The sequence below is a fragment of the Myotis yumanensis genome, unplaced genomic scaffold (genome assembly GCF_028538775.1).
Source record: "Myotis yumanensis isolate MYYU_CA2020_CCGP unplaced genomic scaffold, mMyoYum1.0.hap1 SCAF_6, whole genome shotgun sequence".
Lineage (NCBI taxonomy): Eukaryota > Metazoa > Chordata > Mammalia > Chiroptera > Vespertilionidae > Myotis > Myotis yumanensis.
The window spans coordinates 86,436,546-86,456,278 of NW_027223757.1; the positions used below are offsets into that span (position 1 = coordinate 86,436,546).

At 47.3% G+C, this 19,733-nt stretch overlaps 1 protein-coding gene and 1 pseudogene across 1 annotated transcript; one reads left to right on the top strand and one right to left on the bottom strand.

Moving 5' to 3' along the window:
* Positions 1-988: 988 nt before the first annotated feature.
* On the bottom strand, positions 989-13,887 carry APOBEC2 (apolipoprotein B mRNA editing enzyme catalytic subunit 2). Its single transcript, XM_070418632.1, has 3 exons — positions 13,601-13,887; positions 4,109-4,672; positions 989-1,411 (listed from the first exon to the last, which is right to left on the bottom strand). Exons 1-2 carry the CDS (start codon positions 13,747-13,749, stop codon positions 4,129-4,131), a joined length of 693 nt encoding a protein of 230 aa, XP_070274733.1. The 5' UTR covers positions 13,750-13,887; the 3' UTR covers positions 989-1,411; positions 4,109-4,128.
* On the top strand, positions 5,545-5,722 carry LOC139013414 (U2 spliceosomal RNA; annotated as a pseudogene).
* Positions 13,888-19,733: the final 5,846 nt, after the last annotated feature.

Consider the following 19,733-nt stretch of genomic DNA (forward strand, 5'->3'; position numbering starts at 1 on the left):
AAAAAGTATTCCACATCTTTTGTACCTCTGTGTGGAACACACAACTTCTCCATGTAGTTGGGGTGGGGTAGGGCAGGAGCAAGTTCATGATCAAACTTTTAGACTAAGGCTTTTCTTGAAGAAGCTTTGCTTCTGTTCATTACTAGTGGTAAAACTAAGGGGGAAAGAAGGGAAGGAATGTCTCAATACACAAAACTGAAAATGAGAATGGGTAATAAGAGAAAAATCAGAATTAAATTATTTTGCAAACTATGCACATAAATCTTAACACTTGGGTGAAAACATTGCTGCTTCTATATAGGGCAATTTTTTCTCATGGAGTAAGAACTTTCACAATTCTTTTAACAAAGCTTAGTTTTGTGGAGAACTGGCAGTAAGTGAAATTCCTGGACTCAGCAGGGATGTGATAAAATGTTTTGTTATTTGTAGATAGTGTTGGGGTCAAATTCCGATGACTTATCACACTCAAAGCCTGGAGAAAGGCATTGCCTGATAATCAGAATGAGCACATTATTCCTGGAAACCTAATTAGAGTTTGGCAGCCACCCAGCGATTCACATGTGAAATTTTACTTCTACACAGGACTCAGATCTTTTAAGAAATGAGACTTTGACATCATCCTGCCATCACCATCAAGTACCACATGTTGACTCCTCATATTGTGTGTCAACATGAAAATCCTACTCACCTCTAATTAATCAAGAGGCTAATTGCTTATTAGTTGGCTGTTGGGACATGGATATTTTAGAAGTATTTCCCATGCCTTTTGTTTCACCCTTTACTGAGGAATCTTGGAAGGAAATATTTTATGAAGGTCAAGACCAGGATGAGAAGTCTACATGGGAGAGTTAGTATCCTGTGTTGCCTAGCCAGGTTCTGATTTAAGCTTCCCTCCCACTTAAAATGTAGCCTGGGAAATCCCTATTCCTGGGACTTCAGTGCTGTCCATAGTTAACATCTAAATGTCCAAGTTTCTTCAAAAACGTGGTCACAGAAAAATCACGCCACTTTTATTATTGCTGCTTATTTTTCTTAAAAAAAAAAAAGACCAACTTAACATAAATGCATTTCTGGACATATTTAAAAATCTGCACAGATCTTGGGTCCGAGGCTTCTTGCCTTAAGCAGCCCATTTGGGGGAATAATTAGGACCCTCAGACCCATGATACCTGGTGCCCATATATGTTTGCTATTTCTCCTTGCAACTCTTTTCTTTCCCAAGAGCAGCCTTAGAGAGAGAGGCACCGATAAAATGATTTATAGCATGAGAAGTATATTTTGAGTCCTTAGAGGGCCTTGTGCAGTGGGATTGGTTGGTGTTAAATGTTGTCCAGCTCCACGTGGTATTAGGAAGTCAGGCGTGTCCCAGATGCCCATACATGTCACCGCCATCTCTTGGCAGCAGGCAGACCTTGAGAAAACAGAAAACATGTTACTGAGAGCCGTGCTGGCCCCAAACAATGAAGAATTTTCTGTTTTAACTACTGTTTCTGTGTGCCTTCCCCAAGTCCCAGAATTTCTCCATTGTGTCCTGTGACTTCTGGTTTACCCAGGGTTGGATCTATTCCATTCATGTTTGGTATGGTTCACACAGAAAAACCCCAGAAGAGATCTGCTTTAACTTTGTTCTTATGAGTTGAATACATGGCTAAATCCTAGTCTGTCATTTTTTAAAAAGATGGAATAAGAAATATGAGGAAATTTTTCTTTAGCAAATGCCTATTTCTTGGGATTATTTTACTAAAGCATAGTTGTTTGTTAGGTCTTTTAGGTAACAACCCTTTTTTTTTTTAAATTTAGTACATTTTAACCTTTTCCTTCAGGAACATGAGCAACTCAAATAGAGTACTGGGAAGCTTGTCAATAATGGGTCCAGATAATATAGCTATGTCCACTAATGGAATGAGGCTTATAATGTGGAAAATGTCCAATAATATTTTAAGAAGAATTTGACTTAGAAATGGACTTTTTCCATCAAGCTGATTTATCAATTTACTTCTGTTTAGATTAGCATAAGGTACAACCCTCAATTATCTAAAATTAAAAGCTCTATTTAATCTTCCCTGAAATGCTTAATTTTTATAGCAGATTTAGACATCTCATTTGACTTAATGAGGGAAAAACAACAACAACATACACAAATCCCTGAGGACTTGCTAGTTAGGCAGCTGGAAGAAGTGGCCCATGACTCTGAAAGATGTTTAAGAAGTATACTAGGGTTAAAAGTTAAGCTACTAGTCTTTCTGTAGAATCTATGTAGGGTTTATAATTACCCTAATAAAATCTTCAAGGAATTTAAAAGCTAATTTTGTATCTTCAAAGGTCACCCTTAAAAATCTGATTGTATTACTATGTAAAGTGGTGTCTTATTTTATATGCGTAGAGTACCACGTGACATTACCTGATCATAGTCTCACTGAATTGAATGAATGGGTCCTGTTTTTTTTTTAAGAAATGGCTGAAAATTGTGTCTTTATGGATTGGCGAATGCTCATCTGGAGCAGCGGTTGCCAACCTTTGGGACCTCACGGACCACCGGTTGGCGACCACTGATCTGGAGGATGACCAGGCACCCTGAGTGCATGTCTAATAGCACACTCCTGCCAACATCAACCTCCAGAAATTGATATTTTCAAAACGTGTTTATGAAGTGAGTCTTAAGTATATTAAGAGAGACACCAAAAATGAATAACTTCATGGAAGCATGCTTCTTTTGTGTTTTAGTAATATGTTATTCCAAAATTAAGGTTTCTTAAAGAGGGTGGTGAAGACCCATTCCCTGTTACTGGAGGACTTTGATCAGTAACTCACGCCTAGTAAAGGGACTTAGCCATACATAGCATTGCTGTGGGAGCAAACTAGAAAAGACCAAATTAAAACAAAGATAGTAAAGAATTCTTTACCCTCTTTCCTGAGGGTAATTGGCCTGTTTCTGTAAGAGTCTAATTTACCCTCAGCAAGAGGCCAAATCGGCCTTAATTGTGTCCTAATTATTTACTTAAATAGCTAATTTTTACCTCCAGTTCTCCTATTACATCTTGATATCTGTAGGAGGCTACTTCTGAGCGGCTGCCTAATTTACAAACATTTTTTAACCCTTTAAACATTCCTGCATGGAAGAGTGTGTTGCTATATTATCCCCATCCCTGCAATCAGCATTTTTTTCTGAGTTCTGCTGTCTTTTCAACACTGGGAAAATGTTCTTGCATTATACATTCACACAGCAAGTATTGGTCTCCCTCAAAGCAGAATCATTTGTTTGAAAACACGAAAGTTGCTCTGGCCAAAAATTGGGGAATTTCAAAAGTCTCAAAAATGAAAAAAAAAATTACCCCCAATAGAATGAAACACCTGCTTTAGAGGAAAAAATGGAATGGTAGGATTGCAAATGGAGGTGGGAGCAAGGCATCTACATTACTAATTCTGGATACACGCCCATGGGGGCATATTTAGGGGACTGAAATATATTCTAGGCTGTTTTCCAGTAGTAGGCTCTTGTGCCATCTAAACCTTAATACAGACTTTCTCATGAAAGCTTTCAGATTCCTGTCAACCCTATGATTCCATGTTATAGGGAAAGTTAGTCTGATATAAAAGAGTAGGAGGGAACAGGATTTAGGGAGAGGAATTTAGAGGAAATAAAAGGAGAGAGGATCTTCTAAAACAGTGGTTCTCAACCTTCCTAATGCCGCAACCCTTTAATACAGTTCCTCATGTTGTGGTGACCCCCCAACCATAAAATTATTTTCGTTGCTACTTCATAACTGTAATTTTGCTACTGTTGTGAATCGTAATGTAAATGTCTGATATGCAGGATGTATTTTTGTTGTTACAAATTGAACATAATTAAAGCATAGTGATTAATCACAAAAATAATATGTAATTATATATGTGTTTTCCAATGGTCTTAGGCGACCCCTGTGAAAGGGTCATTCGACCCCCAAAGGGGTCGCGACCCACAGGTTGAGAACCGCTGTCCTAAAATGTTTTTACAGTCAACCCAAAGCAGAAAAATCAAATCTTTCCCAAGGAAAATCTAACCCCACTGGTTCCACCTGGGACCTCCAGCCTTCAGCCCTGTTACTGGAGTAATGGTGCCATGACTCACGTGAGGCTGAGCGCAGTCGCCTACTTCAGGATGTCGGCCAACTTTTCCTCGTAGTACAGGAAGTTCTCCTGAATGTCCTCCCAGGGCTCAAAGGCCTTGGATTCGCCCTCTTCCTGCTCCACAAAATTCTGCCAGATGTACTCGAAGTCCTGGGGCTTCATGATGCGCAGCCTGCAGCCAGCCTCCTTCAGCTTCTTCAGTGCAGCCTGCATCTCGGGCTCCTCCCACATGAAGAGGCGCCCCACCAGGATGAGCAGGCGCAGGTTCTTGGTCTTGCTAAGGGTTTTGATGATGCGGTCGGCGCAAGCTACGCAGGGGCTGGAGGACACGTACCAGGTGACGTTGTAGCGCAGGGCCGGGTCGAAGGTTGGCACGACGGTGTTGAAGAAGGCTTCCTCCGCGTGGGCAGTTGCATGCTCGTCCTCGAGGTAGCCCCGGGATGCCTGCACTTGGCCTCCCTTGTCCTGCACTTCAATCACATAGCAGAGGAAGGTCTTGTTCCGCCCCGAGCTGTACTCCACATTCCGGAACTGGAACTTGAAGTAGTTAACAGGCAGCCGCTCCCTGTGGGGTCGAGAAGACAAAGGGGCAGGGAAGAAGAGAGAATGATGAGTTCTTCCTAGGGCCAGACCTCCTCAGCATGAGGGACAAAAAGGCATGAAAGCATCTCACAGGGTTTCTCTGGAGGTGCATTCTGGTCACCCCATCAGGAAGGGTCTCCAAACAACCACCAACACTTGCTGTGCACAACACACACCTACATTTCTAAGTCAATGTCTCTTTAAGCTGGCTCTACATTAGAAGCACCTGGAAGGCTCTGCCAGTAATGCCTGGGCCCCACACAAAGCCAGTTAAATCAGAACATCTGGGGGTAGGAGGGACCAGGCATCAGCATATTAAAAAGCTCTCCAGATGATCCTAATTTGTGGCCAGGTTTGAAAAGCAGTGTTCAAATAGTAATTTTACAAAGTAGCAACCGTATACAATTTCTCATGACAGCAAGACAAAGATTTCGCAGAACATTTCATGCTTCGTTCCTCCTCCTTGTCATTCATGTATGTTGCATCTTCCCTCAGAATGGCCTACAGTTTGCAGTGCCACCACGCTCTCCTAGTGACTGTTTCTCAAGCCTGTCTTTTCCCTCAGGTGAAAGAAAGGTTGTCCTAGAATTTTTATCTTGGAGGCCACACTACCTAAGGGTATCTTGATATGATTTAGCTTCTAAGATTTGGCCTCTACCCTCCAGATACTTATAAACTAGCAGCTAGATTCTAGCTGGACAGGAGAGATATAAATAAGACAGCTGCAAACAATAGAAAACTGCTAAAAAGGAGTAGGTAGAGTGAAGGACATATCAAGGCTCTTGAAAGTTTAGCCTTGATTCAGGAGGCAATAGAGAATTGTTACAGGTTCTTGAGTAACAAAAGACACAATAAATTGCTTCTCTTTGGCTAAGATCGAGTATAGTATCTGTTGTTACCATTTTAATATCGGATATGGCCTCTACCCAAGGATGATATATTAAATGAATTTTTGGAGCAGGGAGGTGGAATAGGAGCTTGCTCCGTCTATTCTGCTTATCTGTTGCAGTACTTCCGGAATGGTGCACAGAAAAGAAAAGAGAGAAAGACAGTAAAAGTCATGCCCACAGAAGAGGGCTGTTGTGGCTTCAAGCAGACAGAGTGAAGCTGGAGAAAGCCTGAAATAGAGACAGCCCACTTGGAGTCTGAGGAAACCAGACTTGGTGGTGAATATGTTCAGTGGCTTCAAGGGGAGATGGACGACAAGGAAAGGAAAGCAGCAGAAAAAGGCTGTGTTTTTTTGGTTTTTTTAAAATAGATTTTTATTGATTTCAGAGAGGAAGGGAGAGGGAGAGAGAGAGAAACTGGGGATCAAGCCCACAACCCAGGCATGTGACCTCCTGGTTCATAGGTTGACGCTCAAACACTGAACCACTGCGGCCAGTCTTTGAAAAGTTTAGTAGTAAGAAGAAGGGGAGAAAAGTGCAGACAGACTACTAGACAGGACATCAGAGTTGAAGGTTGTTTCTATCTTTATGTGGAGGGGAGTGTTTTTCTAAAATAGGAAGATTTGTGCAGGTTTGAAGGCCAAGGAGCTAGAATAGGAGAGCGTGAAAGTGCCAGAGGGAGAGCAGGGGATGACTAGCACCAGCTGGACAGGTTGAATGTTTTCTTTTTAAAAAATGTCATCTCTGGGGAGCATTTGGGATCTTGCCCCCAAGCAGATGTCATCAGTTTGGCTCAAATAAACTCATAAAAATTCTCAAAATAAAAATAAAAACAAAAATGCAATGTCTCTGGCTGCCCCAGAAGATATCCCGAGGCAACCATTAACTTCTCTGCTGCTTCTCTCCCTGCCTTCTGTTTCCCCAAAGAGGTCAGCTAACTCCCTGGGCTGCAGGGGAATCCCTGGCATCCCAGGGCCTTGGCTTGTTAGGGGTAAGCAGCAGGTGCCAAAGAGCTGAGTAAACTTGAGCTGTTGCCCTGCAGTGTGCCCTTCCTCCCATCACCAACTTTATTCTCCCCAAGTTTCCGTGTCCCTTGCTGGCAAGTTAAGTTTCCACTTCAGAGATGGATGTGTTTGAGGACCCAGCCCCAGGAGTTCCTTTGGGTGCTATACTTAGCTCTCTAAGCCCCTCTGTCCCTGGTTGGATGTGTTTGTTATTGACTTAGTATTCTGGGAGAATGGATGACCCGATGCTGCCCCTCTCCTCTTTCAGCCCCTGCTGGGATTAGCTCTCCCTAATAAACTCACCCACCAGACCACTCCTGAACTTCGCGGTTGCTAAATGACCCCTTCTCTTCCCGAGTGGCTTTTCCCTTCCAAGAAGCACGGAGCTTACCTTTCTCGCCCAAGTCCTTTTTTGCTCTTCAAGGCCTTTTGCCAGACCACGCCACCCCACCCCGAGTCTAATCCAGAGCCACCTGTATGATAGATTCTCAGAAGTCCTCACTTCATGTTGTCAATAAATTCTGCGACTTTAACCAAAACAACATATAAGAACCCAATTTTACCATAGGCTAAATGATATAAACAAGATTTAAGTTCCGATGGCATCTCATCAATGTTATAATGAAATGTTGAAAAAGACGTGGTTATTGGAGGACCTGCTGTTTTCATGACTTCGTGATTGGCTTGAGGGCTTCAGCAATGGCTGTCAGTGGTCCCTCGGGTTTCCTTCTGGAACCCCCAGAAGTATTGCACCAACTTGGCCAAGTATAGTCCAGCCTAGAGTATGAATTTGGCCCAGCGTGCAATTGCCAGTTGGCCTGATGGTCTGAGACTGCTGCTTTCTCAGCCCCTCTTAAGCTCTGGTGTTTTTCCCTCGTCCTTCCCTGGGCAAGGGGAGAGGACCAAGAGAAACGTGAAACCCAAGGGAGAGGAGGAAAGTTCACTTCTATAAATATCATTTTCTAACCCCTCTGGCCAGCAGCCTCATGGTCTGCCCTGCCCCTCAGCAGAGACAATAGAAAGACAAAATAGATGCCTCAGAGAGGGAAGTGCTTTCAAGGGGGAAAGGATAGTCAGGGAAGGCCTTGGCTCCCAGCCTTTCCTTTGGGCTTCCTCAGAGACTGGGTTTGCTTGGCTTCTCCAGTTTGGTCTTCTGGAAGGAGCATAAAGATCAAGTGATGTTCTTTGGGAATTCCCACGGACTGAAAGAGCTGGGCCCCTGAGGGAAACCAGGGCAACAGAGTTGGTAGAGCTCTGAAACTTCCCCAGGGAGCTAAGACAACATGTTCATCTTGGGTGACATTACAGAATCACAAACTAAGCCAACACGTTATGCCCACTGGTAGAAGGGGAAACAGTGACACTTCTTACATTATCACAAACATTTTTTTCTAAGTAGTATGATATGCCGGTGGACCACATTTACTTATACTCTGAACCCCAGCAGATAAGTTACTGCTAAAGTGGTGTGTGTGTGTGTGTGTGTGTGTGTGTGTGTGTGTTGGAGTGGTGGTCAGGAGAGAGATGCAGATGGTAGAATTTTTTATACCTGGGCTCAGTTGCTTCTTCAGGCACAGAAACCAACAGCATTATTCTTACCCCCAGCCTCTTTAAGTACCACTTTCTCATACTTTCTGCAGTCAAGGCCATTCACATTTCATCTGCTTAGACCCAGGGTATTGGACTGGGCATTGCAATTCTCTAGGCAGGAAACTGAGACTCCAGATATCTAGAAAAAAATTGGGATGATGGTCTGCTTGGTGGAAGGGAAGGGATGTGAGTAAATGTGTGTATATATACATAGGTGTGTATACATATATACACATGTATGTATGTATGTATATACACATATATATGTGTGTGTATATATATATATGCACACATGTCTATAATAATAAAAGCATAATATGCTAATTAGACTGGAAATCCTTCTGGACGAAGCCACAGTGGAGGGGGCCAAGCCCCTTGCATGAATTTCATGCATTGGGCCTATGATATATATATCTTCCCATGTTCACATTTAAAAACATTTGCGTTTTCTAAACAAAAATCTATACAGTGAAAAGAAGCAACCTGGAGGGCAGTAGATGCTGGTCTGAGATTAAATATTTGCTCCAAGATAATCTAGGGAATGGAAAATCCATTCACTGGTAACTGAGTGTTGACTCATTTCAGCTTTCTTTCACTAGACCTGTTCAAAAGAGGCAGAATTGCCAGTTTCAGGTTCCTTTTCCATTTTCAGACAACTTTCAAAGTGAATGCTAAAGTGGGCCTCAACTGAAGGAGGAGTGGAGAGAAGCTGAGAGTTGGAACAGACGACTTCCTAGCCCTGAGAAGGGGTGTGGTGGGCTGCCTGCTCCTGATTGGCAGTTCTGGATAGGATTCTGACCTAGGCAGGCCCTGAGTCCACGCCTTTTTCCTGAGCAGCGCCATCTTTACACTGAGCTCTGACCTTCCACTGGCCCTCATTGGAGAGGAGACCAGGGTGGTCAGAGTCAGTGCTGTCTTCTATTCTTTTTAATATATATATATTTTTATTGATTTCAGAGAGGAAGGGAGAGGGAGAGAGAGATAGAAACATCAGTGATGAAAGAGAATCATTGATCGGCTGCCTCCTGGGGATCGAGCCTGCAACCCAGGCATGTGCCCCGACCAGGAATCAAATGGTGACCTCCTGGTTCATAGGTCTACACTCAACCACTGAGCCATGCCATCCTGTCTTCTATTGTTTATGGACCAAACCTTCCCAGCATGCTCCAGAGTCCAGGGTAAGGGGTGTGGGGCTTGTGGCATTAACAATGGTGTGAAGGCCCCTCACTCCTTGCCTGTCCCTTTCCTTTGAACCCTGCCTTGTCCCTCAGCCAGAGTAAACTACTGGAAACTAAAGCAGTGTCCGGAAGGGAAATCACTGCATGTGCCATTCATCTCTGTTCCATAATAACCCCTTGATAGCAGGTTCAGCTTCGTGCAAAATCATATACAAATAACTAGAGGCAAAGACAAACACACAGGTGCTACCAGGCTAAGCCACAGTCAGTCACCCATCACTGGATGGAGAGATGGGACACAACCAATCCTGGTGGCCTGGTGCTTCCCTAGAGCATGCTGAGTCCAGAGGCAGCCGGGGACCAGTGAAATCCTCTCTGGGCCTACTGCTGCTGGATCTTCATACATCCTGAATTTCTCTCCTTTAGAAGTTCCCCTGCAATTAATTCCCTATCCCAATGCCTTACAGAGAGCCCGGCACACAATAGGTGCTCCTCATTAGTTCACTCCTTTATTCAACAACAAATACTTATTACCAACAAATACTTATGGAAGGAAGGATCTCCTTCCATAGCGAGCTCCTGGAACCAAGGACTCTGCTGGCCCGAGGCTCTCGGCGGCCCCTATGTCTATATTCATCTGTGCCCATTGCTTTTTTAATCCTAGGTGGAGGGTGGCTTTGGTTGGGCATGGGCTGAGTATTATTCTTGGTGCTAGGGACAAAGCAGTTAAAAGGCAACATCCCTATCCTTATGGAAGTTAAATAGTAGTGGAGGAAACGGGCAGCAAATAAATGATTCCTACTCAATAAATATTTGTTGACTACAAATGACTCCTCTTTATGGCTTTTTTAGACACGGCGTGACAATTTGGAGTCAGACAGTCCTGGGGTGCACGCCCCACTCCATCCACTAGCTTTGGGCAAATTACTCATCCCTCCAAGGCTTGGTTTCCTCATCTGAAAGATAGGTTGAGTAGCTGAACCCCTCAGGTTTTGATCAACTACTGATGCTCAAAAATTAGACTTAGCATTGATGGATGGGGCCTTTTTTTGGCCTCAAATCTTAACCCTCAGAGCCCATCTTAAGCACTACCAACCTCAGCCCTTCTCTACTCTTCCTATCACTTTCAGAGGCTCCTGTCTTTCAGTGGTGTGCTAGCTTAGCACCCAGGAAACTGAGAGAAAGTGAAAAGACCCTCATTTCTAACTTTGCTGACTTCTGTAGTAAACACTTGCATTACTGCGATTTCAAGAACTCGGATTTGGGAAGAGAGATGCACAGTTGACTCTCAGCCAATGTGAGCTGGCGGGGGGCCCACCACTACAGCTTTAGATCCCCTTCTAACACTATCCTCCAAGTTATTGGTAACTAGAGGCCCGGTGCACGAATTCATGCACCAGTGGTGTCCCTTGGCCTGGCCTGTGGGATCGGGCCAAAACCTGCTCTCTGACATCCCCTGAGGGGTCCCAGATTGTGAAAGGGCACAGGCCAGGCCGAGGGACCCCACTGGTGCACAATCAGAGCTGGGGAGGGACATGAGAGGTTGGCCAGCCAGGGGACTGTGAGAGAGCTCCAGGGCATGTCTGGCCCATCTTGCTCAGTCCTGATAGACCAGACCCCAGCAGCAAGCTAACCTACCAGTCGAAGCGTCTGCCCCCTGGTGGTCAGTGTGTGTCATACTGACTGGTTGACCAGTTGACTGTCTGCCTACTGGTGGTCAGTGCACGTCATAGCAAGCGGTTGAGAGACCTTAGCATATCATTAGCATATTATGCTTTGATTGGTTGAATGGCCTACCAGTTGACCAGACACTTAGCATATTAGGCTTTTATTATATAGGATGGTCTTAGGTCTCCTTCTATCCTGAGTGCCCTCTTCAAACCAGAATCATGACAAGCAGGTATCTCTCTCTATTCCTACCCAGTACTCCTTTCTCACCTCAGACTCTTTGCTAAAAAGCCACCTGCTCTCTGCTAGTTTGTGACACTTCTAAGGAGTAGTATGGACAGACTCACCCCTGTGGCACAGGCTAGGAGAGGACCTGCTTGGGACCCCTTTGACTCTAGGGCATCTGGAGAAGAAAGGAGAGGAAAGTCACTCCCTCATCCTGTCCCTGCATAGACATAGCAGCACCTCTGGGCTATTTTAAGCTGCCTGTTTACCCCTGGGGCCCAGGAGACAGCTCTCCACAGCTGTCACTTGTGGCCAGGAAACACTCAGGGCTCCACCTCCCCCCTGAGCTGCCCAGAAAGCTGCCCGACCTGTGACCCTTTTTCTGAGCCACAGGTCAGGGAAAGCCTCTGAACCACGCTGCCCTGCAGATGGAGACAGGTGGAGCTCTGCTTGGTAAACCTGGGAACCAGAATGAGTAAGAGAACAGTGGAAAGGTCACTTGGCTGGAGTCAGACGACCTGCCACTTACTGGTTCTGAGGTCCTGGACAAGTCACTCAATCTCCCTCGCTCAGTTTCCCCGTCTGAGAGTGACAATGCTATAGCTCCCTCTCCTAGCACTGTGCTGGGGGTTGAATGAGCTCATGCATGTGAACGTTTGCCATGCTTATAAAGAGCTGGACAGATGTTACACGAGAGGACTTAACCCGTTAGGACCCGCCACCCTGGGACTCCAAAGCCTATTTAACTCAACAAACACAGTCTGATTCTCTTCAGAGCCTACCCTGTCCCTGTGTGGGGAGATCACAGCCTGCACCGAGTAGGCGCATGTGTGCTCGTCTGCGAGACCAGGACAGCGTGCACCAGCGTGCTTAGGGGACAGAAAAAGGGTCTCCTTCCATAGCGAGCTCCTGGAACCGAGGACTCTGCTGGCCTGCGGCTCTCGGCGGCCCCTATGTCAATATTCATCTGTGCCCATTGCTTTTTTAATCCTAGGTTGAGAGCGGCTTTGGTTGGGTATGGGCAAATGCTCTACCCTGAATTCTTGCCTCTGGAATTAGGATGCATTTCCCTAAGGTTCGCTTAGAAATTGGAAAATTCCTGAGCTAGAAGGGAGCTTGGAAATCAGCTAGCGTAGCTTGCTCATGCTACACATGAAAAAACGGAGGCTGGACTGGAAAGTGACTTGCCAAGCTTAAAGTGGCAGGTCACATTGCCACCCAGGGATCCTTCTGCCCCTTGAAGGCACCACGCCCCTTAGTGCGACTCCTCTGCCTGTGCGCCTTGCTGGACCCCAGGGGGGAAACCTTGGTTCAGGAGGAAATGTGGCCCCACGTATCCCCCTCTTATTCTTCGCTTAGAAACTTAGCAGGGTCTTCTCTTAAAGGGACACAGAGGGAAGAGGAAGAAGACCCACTTGGTGCTAATCCTAGAGACGCACAATGTGGACAAGACAGAAGGACCCTGTAAGCAGCCCCTGCGTGGGGCCTCCTCACCCTTTGCTCTGGGTCCTGGCTCCTCCAGGCTGGGCTGTGGCTACAGGGGTGGGGTCCCTCTTCTGTCCAGAAGCTCCTGGCCTAGCCTCTGTTATCTGTACTGTGACCTGTTTCCTTGGGGGTGGAGGTGGACAGGCCCTGGGGAAGCTCAGAAAAGACTGAACAAGGACAAAACTGCTTCTCACTCAGGCCTGGGGAAGGATGATCCTATTTTAGGATCTTCCCCTCCTGAGGGAGGCTCTAAAGCAGTGGTTCTCAACCTGTGGGTCGTGACCCCTTTGGGGGTCAAACGACCCTTTCACAGGGGTCGCCTAAGACCATCGGAAAACACATGTATAATTACATAATTGTTTTTGTGATTGATCACTATGCTTTCATTATGTTCAATTTGTAACAGTGAAATTGGGGGTCACCATAACATGAGGAACTGTATTAAAGGGTCGCGGCATTAGGAAAGTTGAGAACCAAAGAGGGAGACATGCAGATAGAGGAGAGGCCTACTGGGAAGCAGAGAGAAGGGAGGGAGGAGGCCCTATGACTGGGGCCACATTTAAATGTGCCAGTGTCCTTACAAGGTTCCCTGGGACTGAACAGAGAGGCGGGTGATGTCCCAAGACCAGGAGGCTTCAGCGGTGGTTGCACTGCCTCCAAGGAACTCCTCCTACCCCCCCTGACTAGAGGGTCCAGGGTGTCACCTCAAGAAGCCAAGCGAGATTGCTGCTGTGTCTCCAGCAGCCCCTACCTTGCACACCTGCGCACGTTCACAGTTGGACCCTGACTCCTGCTATGACTGTCCTAAATCCCCCTGCCTGTCCCCAGCCCCTGCTCCTCTAGGGAGGAGGACCCAGGCCACACCAGCTCTCACCCCGTGACGATCTCAAAGGGGGGCAGCTGGATCAGCTCCTTCAGCTTCTCGGGGTCATCCAGGTTCTCCAGATCCTCGCCATTCTGGGAGGCAGGCACAGACTCCTCGGTGGTGGTGGCGGCAGCGGCAGCCTCTTCTTTCTGGGCCATGGTGGGGCTGTGGCTGGGGAGTCACTGAGAGAGAGGAGAGGAGGCGGTCTGGGCCAGGGCCTGGCAGCAAAGTCCTAAGCAGCTGTCAGCAGCTAAATCTGCTGGGGATGACAGGCAGAGGACTGGGCAGGCCTGCTGAGTGTGCTCACCCTGCTACGCGACAGGCTTTATAAGCAGAGGCTGTCTACCCCTCCCCCAGGCCCTCTCCTATCTTTTTTTAATTGAGTGACAGAGGGCGCCAGGATGGGGAGGAATGGAAAATCTGGCCATGAGTATCCCTATTTATCAGTAGGCAAAGACAGGAAGCTGGCAGGTGGGGATGGCTTCACCTACTCTCTCTCCTCTCCCCCGCTGGCTGGTATATGTATTCATATACAACCCCTCTGGTAAACACCATACTGTTGTCTGTGTCTATAAGGTTTTTTGTTCTTGTGTTTTTTTGTTTGTTTGCTTTTTCTTGTGTTGCTTTGTTTTATATTCCACATGTGTGAAATCATATGGTTCTTGTCCTTTTCCATCTGACTTATTTCACTTAGCACAATACTCTCAAGATCCATCCATATTATTGTGATTGTCAGTATTTCATTGTATCTATGTACCACATCCTCTTCATCCAGTCACCTACTGGAGGACATTTAGGTTGTTCCCATATCTTGACCCCTGACAATAATGATGTAATGAACATAGGGGTACATATGTCTTTATGGATAAACTAGAGGCCTGATTCATGAAATTCATGCAAGAATAGGCCCTCGCAGCCCTGGCTTCGTCCAGAAGGTTGTCCAGACAGTCGTTCCGCTGTTCAGCCATTCAGTTGATTTGATTATTATAGATGTTTTCAAATTTTTCTGGTAGGTACTCAGAAGAGGCATTGCTAGTGATATGGTAGCTCTACTCTTAATTTTTTGAGGAAGCTCCATACTATTTTCAATAGTAGCTGTATCAATTTACATTCCCACCAGCAGTGTATGTGGGTTCCCTTTTCTCCACATTTTCTCCAACACTTCTTGTTTCTTGTCTTATTGATAATAGCCATTCTGAAAGGTGTAAGGTGGTATTTCATTGTGGTTTTGATTTGCATTTCCCTTATAGCTAGTGGAGTTGAGTATTTTTCTTATATCTGTTGCCCATTTGTATGTATTCTTGGGAAAAGTGTCTAATCATGTTCTCTGCCTATTTTTACTTGAATTGGTTGGTGTTTTTGTTGTTATTGAGTTGTATGAATTCTTTATATAATTTGGATATTAGCCCCTTATCAGAAGTATTGTTTGCAAATATCTTTTTCCATTCAGTTGGTTGCCTTTTTGTTTGTTGATGGTGTCTTTTGCTTTGCAGAAGGTTTTTAGTTTGATATAGTTCCATTCATTTGTTTTTGCTATTACTTCCCTTGCCTTTGGGGTCAAATTCATAAACCCTCCCTGAGACCAAGGTCTATAAATGTAGTACCTATGTCTTCTTCTATGTATTTTATTAAAACCCAGGATTTTTACTCCAGAGGCCAAACGTTAACCACAATGCTATGTTTCCTCTCGGTCAGTTCTTTATTCACTTAAAAAATATTTATTGAGCATATATGATGTGCCAGGTGCTGTTTCAGATACCAGGGATATAGTAAAGAACAAAACAAACGAAAACCAAGCTCTCACAGAGATTGAGGGGGTTGGACAATAAACATGATAAGTAATACATATGATCTATTTGGCGAGCTAAATGCTAAGGAAGAAAGTAGGGAAGGGGGACAGAGTGACAAGGGAGGGTGTTACATTCTCATAGGATGGCCAGGGAAGGACTTTGAAAAGGAGAGAATTGGGAAAAGATCGGAAGGAGGTGAGGGAAATAATAATATGGATATCTAAGGGGCAAGTGTTTCGAGGAGAGAAAGAGCAGGTGCAAGGGCCCTCAGAACACCTGTGTGTGTGGAGAGTCCTAGGAGATGAGGCCGGAGAGATAATTAAGGGCTAAATGGGCTGGGGCCCTATGGGCTGTTTTTCTCTGAGTGAGTTGGGGAGCCACTGTCTTTGAACAGATGAGACGCATAATCTGACTTAGGTTTTCACAGAATTGCTCAGCCTGCTTGGTTGAGAATAGACCAAAAGTGGGAAAGAACACAAGCAGAGGGACCAGTCATAAGCCTATGGGAACTAACGAGAGATGGGGCGCCTCGAGAAATCCCTGAGCTGGCACAGTGTCGGGAGATGGATGGATGTTTTTGCAGGGCTCACCACAGGTCCTTAGCAGGTGCCACAGGTTTTTCACATCGGGAACAGTACAAACATTCTAGAACACTCTCAGGGCAATGGAAGGGTGGGGAACTGGGCTGAACACAGCTCCCAATAGGTTTGGCTGGTGGAGATAAGAAGGTGGGGGACCCTGTCCACAGTCTGACTGGAGAATAGGAGTCAGGATGGTTCGGAGGATTTGGGGCGCTCTTCTCCTGAGAGCGCCGAGCAGCATGGTGCCCAAAGGTGCCCAGGTAGTTTTGTTTGCCTGGGATAGTCATGGTTTATACCTGTTGTCCAGGCATAATTCCTACCAGTGCCCCTTTCGCTCCCAAATTGGCCCCATATAGACAAAAAACTATATGGTCACCCTACCCATTGGGTTTATTACGAAAGGCATTCTTATCCAGAGATTAATTTTTTCAGGCATTTTCCAGGGGTAAAAGCACAGGATGGTGATAGGAGTGCCTGTGTCCACAAGGAAAGGAGGCGCTAGCTGATAAACAGCAAGCACACATTATTATCATCATCATCACACAACACACAGCACTGAAATGCAAAGATTGATTCATTCTTCCATCGATCCACATTTATTGAGGGCTCCTATATGCCAGGCACTGTGGTAAACACCAGGAACACAGAGACGAGGAAAGCGAGGCTCACCAGGTGCTCCCAGTCTCTGTAACCTTTGGGCACCATCAGGCAGCTCGTGGTGCATGATCTCACTTAGTCCTCTCACCCTTCTCACACGGGGCGTGAATTATGGGCCTTGTTTTGGGAGTTAGGGACCTGCGGCTCAGAAAGGTGAAGGGATTTGTGCAAGATTACACGAGGCAAGTCCAGTCTTCTGAGCCCAGGTCCTATTTCCAGGGCTGCACCCAGCTAGCTCTGACGAGTATATCTCCACACCGTTATCAACAGCTACAGTGATGTGCTCGGGCAAGGGAGGAAGAGTCCTTTCTGTTCCCCGTCCCCCTGACTTCTTCCCTGAGGACAGGTTCTGATATTTTGGCTGTTGCGTGTAACCCTCGATTGGGAGGGAAAAAATCCATGTTTAATCCCCATCTCAGCCCTTGATTCACTGTGTGGTTTTGGCCAAATCACTTAGCACCTTTGGGCCTCTGTGTTCGCACCTTCCTTTTCCAGGACGGTCCAAGGGAGGGAAATGAGGAGAGGGCTGGCTCCCAAGCATCGCAGGGTGGAGGCGAACAGTGTGGCGCAAATGTTCTGACCCAGTGACGTTGGGAGGTGCAGAGGTGGTCCCAGGCTCGTCCTCTCTGAAGAGGTGACCCCTCGCTTCTGCCACACCCATACACAGTTTTTCCTTTGATACTTGAGTGAGCTCCCTAGACCTTCCCTTGGACTGATGACTGACAGCTTCCTTTTTCCACTGCTCCTTTCCAGCTCCCCCCCGCCCCCCATCTCTGGAGGCCCTGGACAGCTCTGGCTATTTATGGCACCTCCTGGGGACCTGAATTCCTGGCTGGTCCTTAGCTCTTCTTTCCAAGCCAGACCCGTTCCCCCGTCGGCCCCAGAATGCGGCAGCTAATCTGGGGGATCAGATGCCAGGAGCCTGCGTCCTCCTCCTGCAGCTGCTACTACACTGTTTTTAGGGCAGGCATTCCCACCCCCACGTTAGCACCACTGAGTAAGTTTCTATCAATATGACCCTCCTGCATGGAGGACACTGGGAAGTATGGCTTCTACTTTAAGATCATACCAGGAGTCAGTGGGACGCTGGGATCTGAACCCAAGTCCCATGCTTTCCCCATTGTGGTATCCTGCCTGGAATTCACTTACAGTGAGAGCAGACGCGAGCACAGCCCGACTGGGGCCTGAGACTGGTTACCCAGGCCCCATAAATGAACTCCTCACAAGGATGTCGGGTAGGTAGTAGTATTATCCTCATTTTTTGGTGAGAAAATTAAGACCAGAGAGGTTAAGTGACTTGCCCAAGGTCACGTAGCTAGTGAGAGCTCTGTGCTTCCATACACACGCTCTTAACCCCTTTATTCAGCCCTACTGATGCCGGGACTTGGGGGGGTCAGGCTCTGAGGGAGGAGGGGCACGAAGGGGACTGGGGGAGAAGGGGTGCTCAGGGAGACTGGGCTCTGGCAGCAGCTGGTATATGTGTGTAGGGGGATAGGCATAGAGACAGGCAGCTGATAAGTGGGAATAGAAAATAAAAGGGGAATCTCCCAGACTGCCCCTGTGGGCCCCAGCCCTGCTCCAGGCGGCAGAGGCTAGATTAGAAGGAGCTGGGTTAGGCCCAGAGGAAGCCACAGCCTGCCTCTCCAGGTCTCATTTCCCATGGTTGGTTCAGGAAACATTCGGAGGAGCTAGGAGGTGGCCGAGGAGGAGGGAACAGGGCCAGGCTCGGCCACTCCTTGGGTCTCGGCTGGATGCCGAGCTGCCCTCATGAGGAAGGGAGTAGAGAGGCCAGGAGGCGGCGGGTGGAAAATAGCAGCCTCACCAGGGGAAGGTTTAAATTCTCACTCGGTGCAACAAGACACCGGAGCAGGTTGATGGAGCGGGTGCTTTATGTGCTGGAACAGCTGGGACCCCAACAGCGCGTTGCCCCAGAGACCCAGCTCGAGAGTGCCAGCCCCTCGGTCACTACTGAGACGAGGTACACAAACAACGGGCTGGACACCCCCTGCCGGACGGGAGCCTGCCCCTCTAGCAACCGCTCTGTTGACATAAACATGGGGGTGTCCAGAGCTTTGGCTGGGTAGGCGGAGGGGGCCAAGGGTCTACCCCGAGGCTGCGGTTGGGATCACAGGAGAGGCCAGGATTTTCATTGTCCCGCAATGCAGGACACAATGCTTGGCTTGCCATGCAGGACACATTGCTCTGAGCCAAGTGGTGACACCCAGGACTTTAGTCCTGGTCACCTCGGTCCTCCATTCCAGGGGCCGCTCCCTTCCCGGTGTCTTTGAAGAAAGTAATCTGATAAGAATCATACACCTTATGGTGACTAATGCTCTTTCCTCTTTGAAGGGGTGTTCGCAGGGCCAAAGAACCTACTGGGAGAAAGTGAGAAACATAACAACCTTTGAGAGGAGAATGTCTGCCCTTAGCGATGTGTTGGAATCGGTGCAGGTGGAGGGGAGAGGGCTTTTCTGTGCTCCCCTGAGCAGATCACTTCTGGGGGTGCTGGGGACCTCGGGCATAAAGATACTGGAGGGACAAATGAAGCCGAGTAGACGCCACTGGTGCTCCTGGTGCGACAGAGGGCTTCTCCGGGCCTGCAGGCTGGAAGAGGGGCCCACGTGTGTGAAGGGTCACTGAGAGCAGGAAGGGGAAGGGGCCTCTGGGGACTCCTGAAGACGAAGGAGGGAGTCCAGATCCCAGGTGTCCCGTCCAAAGCCAGGCTGTGTTTGGAAGGGTAACTTGTGAGCCACTATGGAGGGTCAGCAATAAATCCTTAGAACCAAAGGGGCCTGTGCTTGCTGTCTGGAGCTACAAGAAAGGGGAACTCTGGGAAGACTGACCTGGGGCTTGGGGTGCAGGAGAACCCTAGGAGGTAGAATGGCTGGTCACCAGCACAAAGGAAGACAGACTTGGGAGCCCTGGCCTGGGCCTGACAACACAAAGTGGGGCCTCACCTTCTACCACAGCATCCCCTCTACCTGCCCGCAGGCAGGAGAGGCCAGGGATGCACAGAGAAAACACTTCCTGCCCTCTGCCTACCCTCAGCTCCCCAACCTTTGTCCGTGCACATACCCCTACCAGTCTGCCCTCCTTACCTCGTCGCTGGGCATC